Genomic DNA, 17888 nt, shown 5'->3' with positions numbered 1-17888 from the left:
AATGAATGTTGAAAACTAACTTTACATGTAATTGGAAAAAATAAAATATTTTTTACCTAAAAAAAGAAACTAACAGACCTTGGTAACAGATTGGATATGAGAGGTGAGGGATCATAAGGCAGGAGTCAAGAAGGTTAATTCCTAGGTTATGAGGCTTGATGACTGGGAGATGGGACTCTTGATATAATAATAGGGAAGTTAGGACCAAGGGAAGGCTTTGGGGAAAAGACGAATTTTGGACATGTTGAGTTTCAAATATCTATAGGATCTACAATTCAAGATGTTCAATAGAAAGTTGGAGATTACAAGACTGTATGTTATAAGAAGAGAAGTTAGTGCCACATGAGTGGATTTGAGAATCAGCAGCATAGAATTGTGAATTTCTCATAGTCTTGTTTTATAAATGAGTCACCAAAAACAGAGCATTAGTTTGCCAAACTGGGTCAGAATTCTAGCCTGAACCGATTCTGTAGGGCACTACAAGAAATAACTTGGGGTGTGACATTCATCCTTTGCCCAGCAGCTATTTACTAAAAGTTTCCATTTACCCAGCCCTTTGCTAGGCATCAGGGGGGTGATAGAAAGAATAAAAGCTATATACTTCCCAACAGTTTGTTTTAACTGGAGAGAAAAAGAACCCAAAGCATTATTATATGAGTTTGAAATGAGAAGTGTTAGAGTTCAGAGTCCTATGAAGTAGTTGGAAAAGACTTTATGTCACATTAGGGCATGTCTTAATTATTCCTTAGATCTCTTAAAAATTCATTATAGGTCCCTAGTCATGAGAACAAATATTGAATTTTGTAAAGCAAAGGATCTGGGACCATAGCTAATTCAAAGTATGATGAAGCCCTAAGAGATGGTTTTGAAGACTGTTCATCTTTCTACTGGAAATATTAAGCCCTCATCTGTCATATAGACCTGATGTATCAAAAAACTCAATACCTATGTATCCTAAAGAGAATTGCCTAGTATTAAAGATATTTTTTTTGTTAAAAGTAATAATAAAAGTCTTCCTTAGAATATCCTGATATTAAAGATATATGTTTTTGTTACGGTAATAATAAAAGACGTCCTTAAAATTTCCAGATATTAAAGATATGTGTACTTTTAAGAAGTAATAATAATAAAAAGTATTCCATGTTGTATCCCCACTGCTGTTATTCTCTAGGCAGCTGCCTGTTTTGTCAAGGTCAGGAGATCTGAATCTTAGTTCTTAATATTTTCAACCTGTGTTATTATGGGCATGTCACTTAATTACCCTGGACCTCAGTTTATTTATCTATAAAAAGAAGTTGGACTAGTTGACTTGCTCATTTTTCTTCCAGCTTTACATCTATGTATGATCCATGATTCTGTCTTCTAGACTTACTACCCAAACAATGAAGGCCTGCTGCTTTCCTATGATGCCTTTGTCCTTCTAGTGCTTCACTTTAGATCAGAGGGCCTACAGGAGAGAACTGCCAGAGAGAGGGCAAAAGGAAGTAGGCCAGGAGACAGAAGCACCAGATATTTGAACCTCTTGGAACCTGCTCAGTGTCAAACTTCTGGACTTAACTCAAGGGATAGCAAAACCTGGTGTTTAGGCAGAACTTGTCAAGTCTGCCAAGGCACCTTCGATAAGATCTCCATGAGTCTTTGAGGAATAATAGGCTGCCCTAAGCATCAGCTGTCTCCCTCACTCTTCTGCAGGGAAGGTGGCACTCCAGGACTTCACAGGCCTCTCTGGGATATCATTGTCATTAACCATCAGTCAATCTACCCACTGTGTGCCCAGGATTGTAAGTAGTCCCTGTATGGGACACAAAGAAGTGGAAGACATTATCCCTGCCCCAGAGAGTTTGTAGTCTTATTGAGAAAATAAAATGTGCACAATTGAAACAATTAGCTAGCAATTAAATACTAAACACTTGTTCAGATTATAATTGCAGTACTTATTCAGAAATCAGACTGGAGAGATCCCTGTGGGCTGAAAGAGTGAAGAGGAAGCTTCAGTTTGATGAGGCAAAGATTGTACTGAGATTCAGAATTGTCCCTGTTTTAATCCTGGCTCTGTCACCACCTGATTGTAACCCTGGACTGGCCATTTCTCTCTAAGCTTCAGGTTCCTTATGTGATTGATTGATTGATTGATTGAAATAGATAGATAGATAGATAGATAGATGCAGCCCTGTGTTATACAAAAAGAAAAGAAAAGCAAACAAGACAGTCCTTACTCTCATGGAGCTTTCTTCTTAATAGGGGAGGACAATACATGAAAGGGAAACTGAAAAGAGGAAAAGATTGGGGGATGGGAAATGGGGAGAATTGCTGGGGGGTTTTTTTTAATTGAATGGGCTTTAGGTTCCTTCCCAGCTCTGACATTATGTGATTATTTGATCAGATATCTAATAAAATACAGCAAATATTACTAAATACTATGTTCAAGTCATTGTGCTAATATGGGAGAGATTTAGGTAAGGCATAAACCCAGTCCTCAATATCTAGTGAACTGATTAGACACCAACACATAATAAGTAATATTAAATGATAACTACATTAGAGAAATACAGAATAAATGAAGGGTCTCTGAGAAATCTGAGGTCTGTGATGTTATTTCGTTGTTGGGTTTGATTAATCATCATTAGAATTAGATAGTGGCTGTTTCCCTAGAAGGAGAGGACCAATATTTCATGTATCTTTTTCTTCTCCTAACCCCCCCCCCCCACACACAAAATGGAAGAGGTCCAGATCCCTCCTCCTTCTCTAATCCTTAAGGATTAGCTTTCTCTTAAAGGGAAGGGGGAGGGAGGAGGAAAGAGAGGCTATTCCCAGACTGATTGGCCAGGCTTTTAGTGATGCAGTTTTTTGTCACAGTTTCATTGGTAGATTCCTAAAGACCACAGGAATTATCATATCCTTCCCCCATCTCATTTTAAGAGAGTATGTCCCTTCCAAATTGGGAAGTAAAATTGGGTGACATGTTGGATCCATCTTCTGCATTTCTCAATCAATCATCAAACATTTATTTAACATTTGCTCTGTTGTAGGCATTGTGGTAGGTATTAGGGATACAGAGATACAAGTCTTTGCCCTCAAGGCAGCAGATTCTGTATTCTGTCTCATCTTTGTCCTTGTATCTTGGAGAGTAGTTGGAGGAAAACTAATGGATTATAGTCCTCCCATTGTCTTTAATTTGTGGGTTTATCATTCAACCAAGTTACTTGGGCCTCAGTTGTTGTTTTTTAAATGTCCAAAGGTAAAATTGTTAGCAAGGCCCAGAGATGCTTGGATTATGTGTGTAGGTCAAACAACGGTGCCAGGGTCTGAAGGGCATAGAAGTAGGATTAGTGCTATTATATGGTGGTCCTCTATCTTATTGGAAGGAGTGTTGGTAAATCCAATTTCAACAGCCAAGCCATTACTCTAACCATGTATGAGTCTGCATGAGTATGTCTGTATGTATGAATCTGTATAAGTATCAGTCTATATGATTTTGCAGCAGACCAAGTTGAAGAAGAGATTGAATGAGGAAAGCAAAGGAGAGAATTTCAACCATGTTTTAACTTTATTTAATTTGGTTTAACTTCCCTGGACCTCAGTTTTCTCATTTATAAAATGAAGAGATTGGACTAGAACGCTTCTATCTCTAGATTTATGATCTTATGTAATTTGGGAACTGGATGCCTAGAAAAATGGTTAAATATAGAGAAGTTGGGAGGAGGAGCAACTTCGGGGAAGTGATTTCATTTTTAATTACTAGTTTGAGGTGCCAGCAGATATCTAGATGAAGATCAATTATTCAGACAATGAGCATTTAATCAAGCACAGTGCTAGGCACTGGAGATTATAGAGATAAAAATGAAACAGTCTCTGCCCTCAAGGTATTTATATTTTATCAGGAGGATACAATATGTTGCATGTATAAAATACAAAATATAGCATAAAGATAGGGAATGAACCTACAGTTTCATCTGAGGAACGCTGTAGCAAGGAAACTCTGATGCAGGCTACCATCTCTATAACTTATATCCTTAGAGACTTGCCTAGAGTCCTAAGTGTTTTAAGTGACTCACCTAGAAATGGAAAAAACTAGCGTGTATCAGAGGCAGGACCTGAACCGAGTTCTGCCTGGCTTTGGGGACCCCCTCTATCCACTATACCATGCTTTGGTTTATAAATAGAACATTTACAAAATAAAGAAAGCTTCACAGAGCTAGGAACTAAATCCAGGCCTTCACGTTCTGAATTTGGTTCTTTCTTTAGTACTTTGTTAGAAGGAGACAATGAATGCATATGTATTCATATATAGGAGAGGGATAGAAACTAGAGCTTTCATTTTATTAGTATGGGGAACTTTTGTTACTAATGCAGGTCAATATCTTCCTTTCCACTCGGTTTAGGAGAATTTCAGACCATGAACAGAGAGCAGTGTCATGGTGGCCAAGGGAAGAGAGTGTCTCTATAAAGAGGGAGTCGACAGCAGTCTTAAATGCTGCAGAGTGGTCAAGGAGAGTGAAGACTGGAATATTGGGCTTGACAAGTAGGAATCATTGTTGTCCTTGAAGAAAAGGATTTTCAGTTAAATAATGAAGTCATCTATAAAATAAGAATTATGCTCTTCCTTCAAGTGCTCTTGAAAAGATTAATAATAATAGTAGCATGTTTCTATAGCACTTTAAGATTTAAGTAACTAACTTCCTTTGAGTTAGTCAAGTAATATCTCCATTTTATGTTAAGAAACAAAAACCTACTTTTCAACAGTGAGATGATTCAGACTTGTGATGGAGAAGAGCCATCTGCATCCAGAGAGAGGCCTGTGGGAACTGGGTGTGGATCACAACATAGTATTTTCACTTTTTTTTTGTTGTTTGCTTGAATTTTGTTTTCTTTCTCTATTTTTTTTCCTTTTTGATCTGATTTTTCTTGTGCAGCATGATTATGGAAATATGTACAGAAGAGTTGCTTATGTCTAATATATATTGGATTGCTTGCTATCTAAGGGAGGGGGTGGGGGAAAGGAAGAGAGAAAAAAAATTGGAATGCAAGGTTTGGAAAAGGTAACTATTGAAAACTTTGCATGTGTTTTGAAAATAAAAAGCTAAACAAAAGGGAAAAAAACCCTAAAGCCTAGAGAAACAGCAGCATGTGACAATAAAGAAGACCAAGCCAGTAATACCATTATTATGGTCTGTTTTCCAAGGTGCTCAGAGAAAAGTAAAAAAGAACCTATATGTTCTAAAATGTTTATAGCAGCTCTCTTTGTGGTGGCAAAGAACTGGAAATTGATACTGTTGATTAGAGAAATGCAAATTAAGATAACTCTGAAGTACCACTGTACACCGTCAGATTGGCTAAGATGACAGGAAAAGATAGTGATGAATGTTGGAGGGGATGTAGGAAAACTGGGGCACTAATACATTGTTGATGGAGTTATGAACTGATCCAACTATTTTGGAGAGCAGTTTGGAGCTATGCCCAAAGGACTATGAAACTGAATACCTTTTGATCCAGCAGTGTTTCTACTGGGCCTGAATCCCAAAGATATCATAACAGAGGAAAAAGGATCCACATATGTAAAAAATGTTTGTAGCAACCCTTTTTGTAGGGCAAAGAACTAGAAATTGAATGGAAACTCTACTCAACCATTGGAAAATGGCTGAATAAGTTATGATATATGAATATTATTGTTCTATAAGGAATGCTGAGCAGGCTGCATTTCAGAAAAGCCTGGACTTACATGAACTGATGCTAAGTGAAGTGAGCAGAACCAAGAGAACATTATCCACAGTAACAAGATTATGTAGGGATCTAACTATAATAGATTTGGCTCTTTTCAACAATGAAGTGATTCAAAGCAATTCCTATAGACTTGTGATGGAAAGAGCCATTTCTGTTGACAAATGACATAGATCAAACCATAGTATTTTTGCCTTTTTGTATTTCTTTGCTTTCCCCCCCTTTTTTCTCATGTGTTTTCCTTTTTTTTTTTTTTTTTTTTTTTTTTTTTGGCACAGTATGACAAATAAGGAAATATGTTTAGAATCATTGACATGTTTAACCTATGTCACATTGCTTGCTGTCTTGGGGAGGGGATGGGGTAGAAGAGGTAGAAAAAATTGGAACACAAGTTTTTGCCAAAGTGAATGTTGAAAACTATCTTTGTATTTGGAAAAATACTTTTTAATAGTACTTTTGTGTACTTTCTTATTTGTGAAATAAGGGAATTGGATACTCCAAGGTCCCTAATAACTCAAGATCTGTGATCCTACTGTACAAGGATAAAGTCACTTGTTTTATCCTTGCTAATTAAATGTCAGAGCCAGTTTTCAAGCATAGGTCTCCTGATACCAATTTTTCCATGATGTCATGCTTCCTTTCAGTGCAAATGAAATAATGGATGTAAAATTGCTTTGAAAAATAGAAAGTGCCTTACACATGTACAGACGTTTTACAAACATGGGAAGAATTTCACACTTATCTGTTCTCTCTCTTCTTTCCTCCCCTTTTCCCCCCAGCTCTTCCTCAGGCTTCCTCCCTCTGGACTTCTGAGCAGTTGTGATGGAGAACTCTTCAGCAGCTTCAGCCTCCTCAGAGGCGGGGAGCAGCCGTTCTCAGGAGATTGAGGAATTGGAGCGCTTTATTGACAGCTACGTGCTTGAGTACCAGGTGCAGGGGCTCCTGACCGACAAGACGGAGGGTGATGGGGAGAGTGAGAAGACACAGTCCAATATCTCCCAGGTGAGGCAGCCAGAAGGCAGCAAGGTGGCCTGCTCTCCCATACTGTTAGTTCTTGAGAGATTTACTGTTTAGGAAGGACCTGGAATGTTGGGGCAGAGTAGTGGGCAGACATCATAATGAGCTCAATGGCCATGTCATGTATTTATTATAGAGCCTTTAAAGTGTGATCTGAGGACATCTAAGAGTCCCTGAAAACATTTCAGAACATTTCTTAACATCAGAATTCTTATTATAATAATAATGAGGCTAATTATAATAAACCATTTCTGATAAACAGTAGTATATTACTATATTAACTAATTAACTAATATTAATTTTCCTGTTAAAATATTCTTCCATTTCTCAGCTACATAGCTATGTAAGGCCAGATATTTTTCTTATAATTCAGCTAAAATAATGTCACAACAGATTAAGTACAAAAATAGGTAGGAGAATCTAGCTATTTTTTCTTATACCTGACATTAAAGATTTGCAAAAAAATATATAAAACAATGCCAATCTTCTCACTAATTTTTTTTTGTTTTGGAAAATTTAGTTATTTTTCATAAAACTTTATTTACATTAACAAGTAATAAGTATGCTATCATTTTTAATGAATTGGTAAATATTTTGAATGTCAGTTTTAATTTCTAATATTGTAAATATTAATAAATCTAACCCACATGAACAAAAGCTTATTGAAGTCCTCAGTCATTTTTAAGAGAGTAAAGTGGTCCTGATATAAGATCAAAAAGTTTAGAGAACCACCACTGCTCTCAGTGATGCACACTAATAGAGTAGCACTGTGTGGAACAGCAGATAATTCAGGAGCCCTTTATATTTAGCTGCATAATGAAGTCAGAAAAATCATGCTCTCATATGTTCTGATATAGTTGGATGCTTTCCCTGTCCTATTCTTCCCCCATAGCCACCCATGTCTTCCTACACTTTCCCAACTCTAGCCTGGGGTTGATGACTTGTTACTTAGGCAAGTGGTGGAGAGGAGGCCATGGAAAAACATCAAAGTGAATGATGGCAATTAGATCATGTATCATAAGCATTGCTTAACTTTCACATAAATCAGTTCTGATAAGAAGATGGATACAATGAAAAGTCAATTTCTATGATCCTAGAAAGAAGGAGTAAGAAGTCTTAGACTAGAATCTGGGTTCATCCTCTAAGACTGCGTATTCCTAGCCATTTTTGTTTCATGAATTCCATTGGTGTGGTGAAACCCCTTCCCAGAATGATATTTTTAAATGCAAAAAAATAAAATATGTATCATTGTCAAGAAAATGAATTATTTTGAAATACAGTTATTACAGTATTTTTTAAGATAACTTTATGGATCCCAGGTTAAGCCCTGTTCTGGGAAATCTGGGCACCTTAAACCCTGGGTTTCAGGTAAGATCTTTGTGAGATAAGGTTTGATGTCAAGAACATGGAGTGGGATTCAAAGATTCTCTTCTGGCTCTCGGAATAACTGGTTTGTGACAGTAGGCAAAGCATTTAAATTCAAGAATTTATTTATTTATTTATTTTTTATTTAATAACCTTTTATTTACAGGATTTATACATGGGTAACTTTACAGCATTAACAATTGCCAAACCTCTTGTTCCAATTTTTCACCTCTTACCCCACCCCCACCCCCTCCCCTAGATGGCAGGATGACCAGTAGATGTTAAATATATTAAAATATAACTTAGATACACAATAAGTATACATGACCAAAACATTATTTTGCTGTACAAAAAGAATCAGACTCTGAATTATTGTACAATTAGCTTGTGAAGGAAATCAAAAATGCATGTGTGCATAAATATAGGGATTGGGGATTTAATGTAATGGTTTTTAGTCATCTCCCAGAGTTATTTTTCTGGGCATAGCTAGCTCAGTTCATTACTGCTCCATTAGAAATGATTTGGTTGATCTCGTTGCTGAGGATGGCCTGATCCATCAGAACTGGTCCATATAGTATTGTTGTTGAAGTATATAATGATCTCCTGGTCCTGCTCATTTCACTCAGCATCAGTTCGTGTAAGTCTCTCCAGGCCTTTCTGAAATCATCCTGTTGGTCATTTCTTACAGAACAGTAATATTCCATAATATTCATATACCACAATTTATTCAGCCATTCTCCAACTGATGGACATCCATTCAGTTTCCAGTTTTTAGCCACTACAAAAAGGGCTGCCACAAACATTCGTGCACATACAGGTCCCTTTCCCTTCTTTATAATCTCTTTGGGATATAATCCCAGTAGTAACACTGCTGGATCAAAGGGTATGCACAGTTTGATAACTTTTTGAGCATAGTTCCAAACTACTCTCCAAAATGGTTGGATTCGTTCACAACTCCACCAACAATGCATCAATGTCCCAGTTCTCCCGCATCCCCTCCAACAATCATCATTATTTTTTCCTGTCATCTTAGCCAATCTGACAGGTGTGTAGTGGTATCTTAGAGTTGTCTTAATTTGCATTTCTCTGATTAATAATGACTTGGAGCATCTTTTCATATGACTAGAAATAGTTTCAATTTCTTCATCTGAGAATTGTCTGTTCATATCCTTTGACCATTTTTCAATTGGAGAATGGCTTGATTTTTTATAAATTAGAGTTAATTCTCTATATATTTTGGAAATGAGGCCTTTATCAGAACCTTTGACTGTAAAAATATTTTCCCAGTTTATTGCTTCCCTTCTAATCTTGTCTGCATTAGTTTTGTTTGTACAAAAACTTTTCAGTTTGGTATAATCGAAATTTTAAATTCAAGAATTTAGTTTTTTCAGCTGTCAAATGAGAATGATAATATATTCTCTACTAATTTCACAGGATTTTTATAAGCATAAAACGAGATTATAGATCTCATTCAGTTATTGAGTGCTAGTTGTGTACAAGGTAGTCACTATATTGTCCAATACCTTGTATAGTGCCTTGTCCATAGTTGTATACTTTATAAATGTTTATTGAATTGAATTATTCTAAAGTAATTTAAAATACATATGTGTATACATACATACATATATAAATGTGTAATTTGTGCATAGATAGAGAAAATAGAGAAAGAGAGAGAGAAACAGAGAAGGAGGGGAGGAAAAGAGGAAGGAGAAGGAGGAGGAAGAAGAGGAAGAGGAGAAGGGAGAGGATAGAGTATTCTTGCTGAGTTGTTTCAGGTGTAAATAGTGCTTATATAGTACATCATCTAATTGCCTTTATTTACTCTGAGGCTTGGTCATGGTTTCTTTCTTTCTTCAACTTCCTAAGTTCTAAGTCATCAACCTTGACTCTTTGTGACTCTGGTTGGGCTTTTTGTTTAGTTCTGTTTTTACAAAAATATTGAGGAAGGAATTGCCATTTCCTTTTCCAAAACATTTTACAGATGAGGAAACTGAGACAAACAGGGTCATACAGCTAGTAAGTATATGGGGTCAGATTTGAACTAGGAAAATAAGTCTTCCTGACTCCAGGCCAGCATTCTGTGCACTATGGTATCACCTAGCTACAGTGTGTGTGTGTGTGTGTGTGTGTATATACATATATCTCAAAAGCATTTCCTTTAAAGATGGGGAAATGACTTTTTAATTTTGTTTTTAACTTTTTATTTAGATACTCACCTTTAACCCTATTTGGGCTCTTAGAGTAATTCCATTCATATACCTACGTAAATTGTTAATCAGCTGTTCCAATCCTCCTCCCCCACTTCATTTTCCCAAGGAAAATACAAAGCAGATGTAGGATTCCCATTGACTCAGAAATAAAATTCTTCATCTCAGCATCCAAGCCATCTCTTCATTTGACAATGGAAGCTCTTTTCTGTATAGGGATTGTGTCAGAAGGAAGGGAATGGGAGAGGACTTGGGTAATGTTTGTGTTAGGTCTAAACTTTCTTCCTCAAACCTAGAATATTTCCATATTGTTGTTTTCTAAAGCAATGTCTAAACACCTACATGTTGCTCTCCTTCCCCCATCTTTATCAGAAGGATCCCTGAATTTTGCCAGTTGTTTTTCTTCCTCTAAGAGAACTCAAAGAATATGTAAACTCCCAGGAATGCTGCATGATGCTGGAGCTGCCACACTTTCCATACCCTCTTTCAACATGAGGGAAGCTCTTCTTAAAATTTCTCTCTGGAGCTTGCAGGGCTCCCCTAACATCAGCTAGGCAATAATAGCAGAACCCAAGTTCATTGATTCTCCTTCCAGGGCTTTTTCCAGTGCACCATAGCTGCATTTCAGTGAGAAGTCCAAGTAATCACTGAATTTTAGGGTTATTAAAGGGACTTTAGTCTCTTTATTATTTAGTTATTTAATAATAATATTTAATTAATTATTGATCATATAATAATAAAATAAATAATAATAATAAACTATTTAGTTTATCCCACACTCAAAAGAAAGTCATGATTTTCATACCCCACAAGTAGCTCATTAGCCTTTTGTTTGAAGACTGCCAATGAAGGATCTACTCTTTCCAAAGGCAGCCCATTATAGTTTTAAATTATTCTAAATGTCAGGAAGCTTTTCCTCATGTCAGGTCTCAATGGATCATTTTGCAATTTTCATCTCCTCCTCTCAGTTCTGTCATATGGAACAATGCAAGAATGATTTCTTTTGCAAATGGCAGCTCTTTTAGATACTTGAATATAGGCAATATATTGCTTTTCAGTCTTTTAATCTAATCCACGCTAAGCCCCTCTTCAAATTAACTTGGTAATGGTATAGACTAGAAGCTCTGCCCCATTGTGCTTGCTCTTGTCTCGAGTTTATCAATTCCTTCCTAAATTGTGGTCCCTAGAACTAACCCTAGCAGTCCAGATATGGTCTTAGGAAGGAGCAGACACCATCGTTGGATTCTTGGAAGCTGTGCTTCTTTAATGGATACAACGCCAGCCCTGGATTTAGGAGAACCTGAATTCAAATAATCACCTCATGCACTTAACTAACTGTGTCATTCTAGACAAATCACTTAACCCCAATTGCCTCCAACAAACAAATATATAAATAAGTGAGTCAGCTCGGTGGCTCAGTGAAAACCTGAATTTAAATATGATCTTAGACACTTACTAAGGATGCATGATCCTGTGCAAGTTACTCAACCTCACCTGTAAAATGGGGGTATTAATAGCATCTTACTCTCACAATTGTGAGGATCAAGTGAGATAGTACTTGTAAAGTGCTTACTACAGTGCCTGACATATAGTAGGCACTGTATAAATGCTATTAATAATTCGTTGTTGTTCAACTGTTTTCAGTCATGTTTAACTCATGTGACCCCACTTGGGTTTTTCTTGCAAAGCTGCTGGAATATTTTGCCATTTCCTTCTCCATCTATTAATAATAAGACCACCTAAGATCACATTAGGACATTTGTTTGCTATGGCAGACTGTTGACTCATGCTAATCCACTAAAATCCCTTGAACTTTCTCAGACAAACCACTATCTATGTCTTCTTCATCTTGTGCCTGTAAAGTTGATTTTTTTGGACCTAAGGACAAAATTTATTCCTATTGATTTTTAAAATTAGATTTAGCCCTTTGTTCCAGCCTGTCAAAATCTTTTCTGAATCCTGATTTCCTCACCTAGTATGTCCAGTTTTCTTGCTTCACCATTTTTTATTTCATCCAAGGCCATGGATTTGAAAATTTAAAAAAAAAAAAAATAGTACTGGATCAGAAACTATTCCCCCAGGGCAATCCACTGGGGACTTCCTTCCAAAATGAACTGTTTATGACTTCTCTTTGAGTCTGGTCATTTGACCAAAGCCTTTTAATTGTAATGTCCTTTAGTCTATGTCCCTCCATCTTTTTCTCAAGAATTAGATTAGCTTTATCTCTAGCACTTCTTTGATCTACCAGTTTAGTGACTAGCGAGGAGGAATTTACTACTTCCAAAGGCAGCCCAGTACACTTTTAAATGGTTCTCATTGTTAGGAAGTTTTCCCTCACATCTAGTCTTTTTGGAGGGTTTGTCTATTCCTCTTATTTCTGCCATCTGGCACAAAAGCATTTCTTTGATCTACCAGATTAAAAATCCTGTCAGAAAAGGAAATATGGTTAGTTTGGTATGTCCCATTCTTATTAAAGCCCTGGAGCTCATTGCTTCCTTTTCTGCATGCTCTGGAATCATCTTTTTAATATAATTCATTCTAGAATTTTGCCAGAAATCCAAATTAAGCTTACTTAATTTTCCATCTCAATTTACTTCTCTTATTTTGAAAATCAGGAAAATATTTTGACTTTTCTTATTCCTTCACAACTTCTCCCATTTACCACAATCTTTCAAGAATCACTGACAGTATCTTAACAATCACATCTGCTAGCTTTTTTTTTTAGTAGCTCAAGATATAATTCAGAACGTGAAGTGGAATCTGTATGGGAGAGAATACAGAAGGGAAAGTGATTTTGAACAGTCACTCTAGGAGAGAAATAGAGCCCTAAAGTGAATAGAGAACATATACACAGTAGATTTTTTTTTTTTTTAATGTAGGGATGTGTTTGTCTACTTAATAAGTGAGTTCTAATGCAGTCCAATTCCAGAGATAAGTGAGGGGAACTTTCTCACTCTCTGTCTCAGGCATAAAGTTTGATAATTTTCTAGCATGGTCAGTCATTTTTTTTCTTTAGAGAAGTTCTGTAATTTCACAGAATTCAGGGTTGGAAAGTCACATAAAACAGATAGCCTCTTCCTTCCTCAACAAGAGAAAGGATACCTTCTCTGTATAACAGACAAATGGTCATCTTTCCTCTGCATGAAGATTTTTTAAAACTAAATTTTTATTTTTATTCTACATTTAACAAACATTAATGGGTATGGATATTTTCCTATACATAGTAGAACAGAAGAAAATATATTATAATCCCAAATTATACTTATTTTTATATATACCCAGTTTTTAATTCATTTTTTTATTTTTGGTAGGCTGCTAGGTGGCACAGTGGATAAAATGTTGGAAGTTAGAAGATCTGATTTCAAATTTGACCTCAGTTACTTACTAGCTATGTGACCCTGGACAAGTTACTTAATATTTGTTTGCCTTGTCAAATTATGTCATCTGAGGGTAGGAGAGGAGGCTTCACCTTGACGGGTTCAGAGCCTCCTGAATATTCTGGGTCCTGTGTTTCTGGAAAATATGGCAAGTCAAAAAGACAAATGCAGAGGATGCCCTACAATTCCTTAAAAACCTCAATTTCCTTAACTATAAAAATGGGATCACAATAGTACCTATCTTCTATGGTTGTTGTGAGTATACAGTGAGTTAATATTTTGTAAAGTCTTTTGCAAACCTCAAAACTCTAGCTATTGTTGTTATTTTCTTTTAACACATATAATAAGATCAATCTGTAGTTTTCATAGCTGATCTACTTATTTAATTTTTTTTAACTTGATTTTTTTTGGGGTGGTGAGGCAATTGGGATTAAGTGACTTGGTTAGGGTCACACATTTTCTTTTGCTCTTGACATTTTAAAAGAAAAACACCTCAATAACTCTTTTCTTTTTATCCTTACTATATTCCTCTCTCTCCCTTCTACTTCCCATCACCATTCCCATTAGAAAAGAAAAAAGAAAACCAAAACTTTTATAACAAATGTGTATGGTCACCTTTACACATTCTACATGCCCCCAAATTTCCGTCTCATCCTGCACCTGGAGTCCATCACTTATCTGCCGTGGGGGGAGTCCCAATTGAAGATCCAGTAAGTAGATGAAACCCTGCACCAGTGGAGGCAGCCCATTGTACTTCTGTGTAGCTTTAATTGTTGGAATTGAAGATTTTTTTCCCCTTCCATCTAGCTTTACATTCTCAACTTCCAGCTTAGTCCTGACTTACATAAGCACAACAAATCTAATTGCTCTGACTTTTGGTAACCTGTCATTTATCTGACTATAGCTCTCATTCCCCACCCCTCCAGTCTTATTTCCTTATGCTAAACATCACCTTTTCCTTCTTACCCTGTTCTCAGAGGCTATTTAACATTCTCTTTAATCTTCTCTGGGCATTCTCCAGCTTACAAGTAGTAAAATTCTTAAAATTTGATTTTCAGAACTGAACAGATGAAGTCTGACTAGGAGAAAATACAAGGGAATTTTTACCTCCCTGGACCTAGATAGTGTTTTTTTTTTTGTTGTTTGTTTGTTTTTTAATGAATCCTAAGATTTTATTAGCTCTCTTGGGAACCTTAACACATTGATGACTTATATTAAAGGTATGTTGACCTTCTTCAGACAAACTGCAGTGTAGATTTTGTCCCAAATTACAACAGTTTTGGGTGACCTCAAATAATTTATTTTTTGTGGGAGAAAAAAGGATTTCTTTGTAATACAAAGTGTTAAAATTGACCTTAAATTCCTGGGTCTTATTTGACTGGTGAGCAAAAAAAATATATATATATAATTACTTTCTAACTACAAAATACTATAAACATGTATGTGTGTATATATGTGTGTATATTTGTATATAGGCTCACTTATTTGCATATATGTGTATTATACACATGTATTTTTGTATATGCTTACATAAATGTGTGTGTGTGTGTGTGTGTGTGTGTGTGTGTGTGTGTGCCTTCCCCACTGCTACCACTCTGGTTCAGGCTCTCACAGCTTATTCCTAGACCACTGAAGCATCTTCTGGTTGGTCTCCCTGATGTCTTTCCCTGCTCCAATCTAGCGTCCGCTGATCTGTAAAATTGATCTTCCTAAAGTGAATGCCTGACCGTGTCAAACTCCAATTTAATAAACTCTAGTGGTTCCCTATTTCCCAGGATCAGATATAAAATTCTTTCTTTGGCTCTTAAAGCCCTTCACATTCTAGCCCCTTGCAGCTTTTTCTTCCTTCTTATGCCTACTTCCCTCCATGTATTTATTCTGTAGTTCAGTCTCATTAACTTTCTTGTTCCGTGAACACAAAACTCCACCCCCTCACTCAGGGCACTTTCACTGCTCTCTCATGCTTTCAGTTCTCTCTTTTATTTATATCTCCTGGCCCCCAGGTTTCCTTCAAGTTTCAACCCAAATCCCACCATTTATAAGAAGCCTTTCGCAATCATTCTTAATAGTGCTTTCCTTCAGAAATTACCTCCAAATTATCCTGAAAATTTTTTGTTTGTATATCATCCTCATGGCCAACAACATCATGCACCTGTAAGCTGATTGACAAGGATTGGGGTCTCTTCTGAAATGTATATACACATCTATGCAGACTTGACATGGGAGTTTGTATTAGCAACATGAGCAGAAGTGATCATTTATTTCAGTGCCTCAGAAAAAGCACAATTCGATCTTTAGGGGTCCTCCCTTCACTAATTACACCTTAATAGGTGGTTTCATAAATGGCTGTAGCCTGAAAAAAAAAATCTTCATCTAAAGGCCAACTTTGATGAGGACCCTTTTTGAACTGAACTAGGCTGGTCTGGGCTCACCTGTACTTGATGAAGCCTTTGCAGCTGGTTAGGATCTTCCTGGGCCTGAGTTTTTTCAACATGGCCTTTGAGAATTCAGAGTCAGCAGGAGATCATTATATACTTCAACAACAATACTATATGATGACCAGTTCTGATGGACCAGGCCATCCTCAGCAATGAGATGAACCAAATCATTTCCAATGGAGCAGTAATGAACTGAACCAGCTATGCCCAGAAAAAGAACTCTGGGAGATGACTAAAAACCATTATATTGAATTCCCAATCCCTATATTTATGCACACCTGCATTTTTGATTTCCTTCACAAGCTAATTTTACAATATTTCAGAGTCTGATTCTTTTTGTACAGCAAAATAACATTTTGGTCATGTATACTTATTGTGTATCTGTTCGGGCGCCAAATGTTAAGATCGTATATTTTAAGATCAGCACGAGTCAGGAATTCAGGTTAGGGGAAAATCGTCAGCCTTTATTCTCAGTGAAGAAGGATCGGAGGTGGAAGAGAATCGGCAATAGCAATGTGTGCAGCTGAGTCAAGAAGCTAGCTCGACCAGCAGCCACACAACCAGCAGCTCGGAGTCTCGAACTCAGCCCAGTCTCTCCCCACTTGTCTTGCTCCCTCTCTCTCTGCCTCCACCCTCCAAAATCGTCATTTCCTATACAACACATCAGGACTTGCAAGGAGAGTGGGCAGGGACCATTCTTAATCCAATCATGTATATTAATAGAGTATAGCCCAATTACTATCTAGCCTCATGTACTTGGGACCTCAGTGCATCAGCTCAAACCTCAGCCCATTACATGTATCTACTTTATATTTTAATATATTTAACATCTACTGGTCATCCTGCCATCTACGGGAGGGGGTGGGGGGGTAAGAGGTGAAAAATTGGAACAAGAGGTTTGGCAATTGTTAATGCTGTAAAGTTACCCATGCATATATCCTGTAAATAAAAGGCTATTAAATAAAAATTTTAAAAAAAGAGAGAGAATTCAGAGTCAGTATACCATGATGGGGTTTCAGAGATCTCTGTGACATAATGGTCACTATTTAGCACAAACCAAGAGGATATCCCTACTCCCCACTTCCATTTCAGACTGGCAGAGCTATGTTCAATTCAAAAACCAATCTGCCTACCTAGAAAGTGTTTTCTGATATATAATTTGTGTCGAATATCCTATGACCTCTCTTACCATTGATGTTGGACATAATAAAATGGATTTCTGTTGAGACACAAAGCAAATTTTTCTTCTACCTTTTCTATATTTTTTGAAGGAAACTCTTTTTCAGTCGATTATTTATTATTGGATTTTCTCCATGGGCCCCTAAATCCTGTAAGGTTGCTTAGGTTATCACACAGTTCTGTGTGATCCTGGCCAAATTTTATATGCCTCAGGTAACTTTCCAAATGGTTTTGTAGGAAAGTCATCAGTGAAAATTGCCTACAACAATAAAATCAGGGCCATATCAATCATAATCACATAAATGTGGTTTATTCATTCCTTGAATGCATATTTCTTGGAGGTGGCCCATTAATGAGGCAGGGATGAGGAAACCTGGAATTAAACACTTGCTGAAGATAGATAAGACATACCTCAAAGATCATGTTGTTTTCCTTTGAATAAAACATCTAGGTGACTAATCTTTTAGTCTGGGAAGGACTATATATTAACTGCATTAAAAATATTGGCTCTTATGAAGGAATGTAATTGCTTTAAAAGTCATAAGAAAATTGGTTACGTCATAAAAGCAACAGGGATGTTTTAGCCA

General features: G+C 36.7%; 1 protein-coding gene across 3 annotated transcripts in view; it reads left to right on the top strand.

The window, feature by feature from the left end:
- Positions 1-17888, top strand: part of CTIF (cap binding complex dependent translation initiation factor) — a 476533-nt gene that overhangs the window by 124216 nt on the left and 334429 nt on the right. For all 3 annotated transcript variants that reach the window (XM_012541153.3, XM_003759532.4, XM_031945969.1), the window contains one exon: positions 6498-6720. In XM_012541153.3, coding sequence (XP_012396607.1) covers positions 6541-6720 — 180 coding nt within the window. In that variant the 5' untranslated portion in view covers positions 6498-6540. The remainder of the gene's footprint in view (positions 1-6497; positions 6721-17888) is intronic.

This window comes from Sarcophilus harrisii, chromosome 1 (genome assembly GCF_902635505.1).
Source record: "Sarcophilus harrisii chromosome 1, mSarHar1.11, whole genome shotgun sequence".
Classification (NCBI taxonomy): domain Eukaryota; kingdom Metazoa; phylum Chordata; class Mammalia; order Dasyuromorphia; family Dasyuridae; genus Sarcophilus; species Sarcophilus harrisii.
Note: the sequence above shows the minus strand (reverse complement) of the source record. Positions and strands in the feature narration are given on the sequence as shown.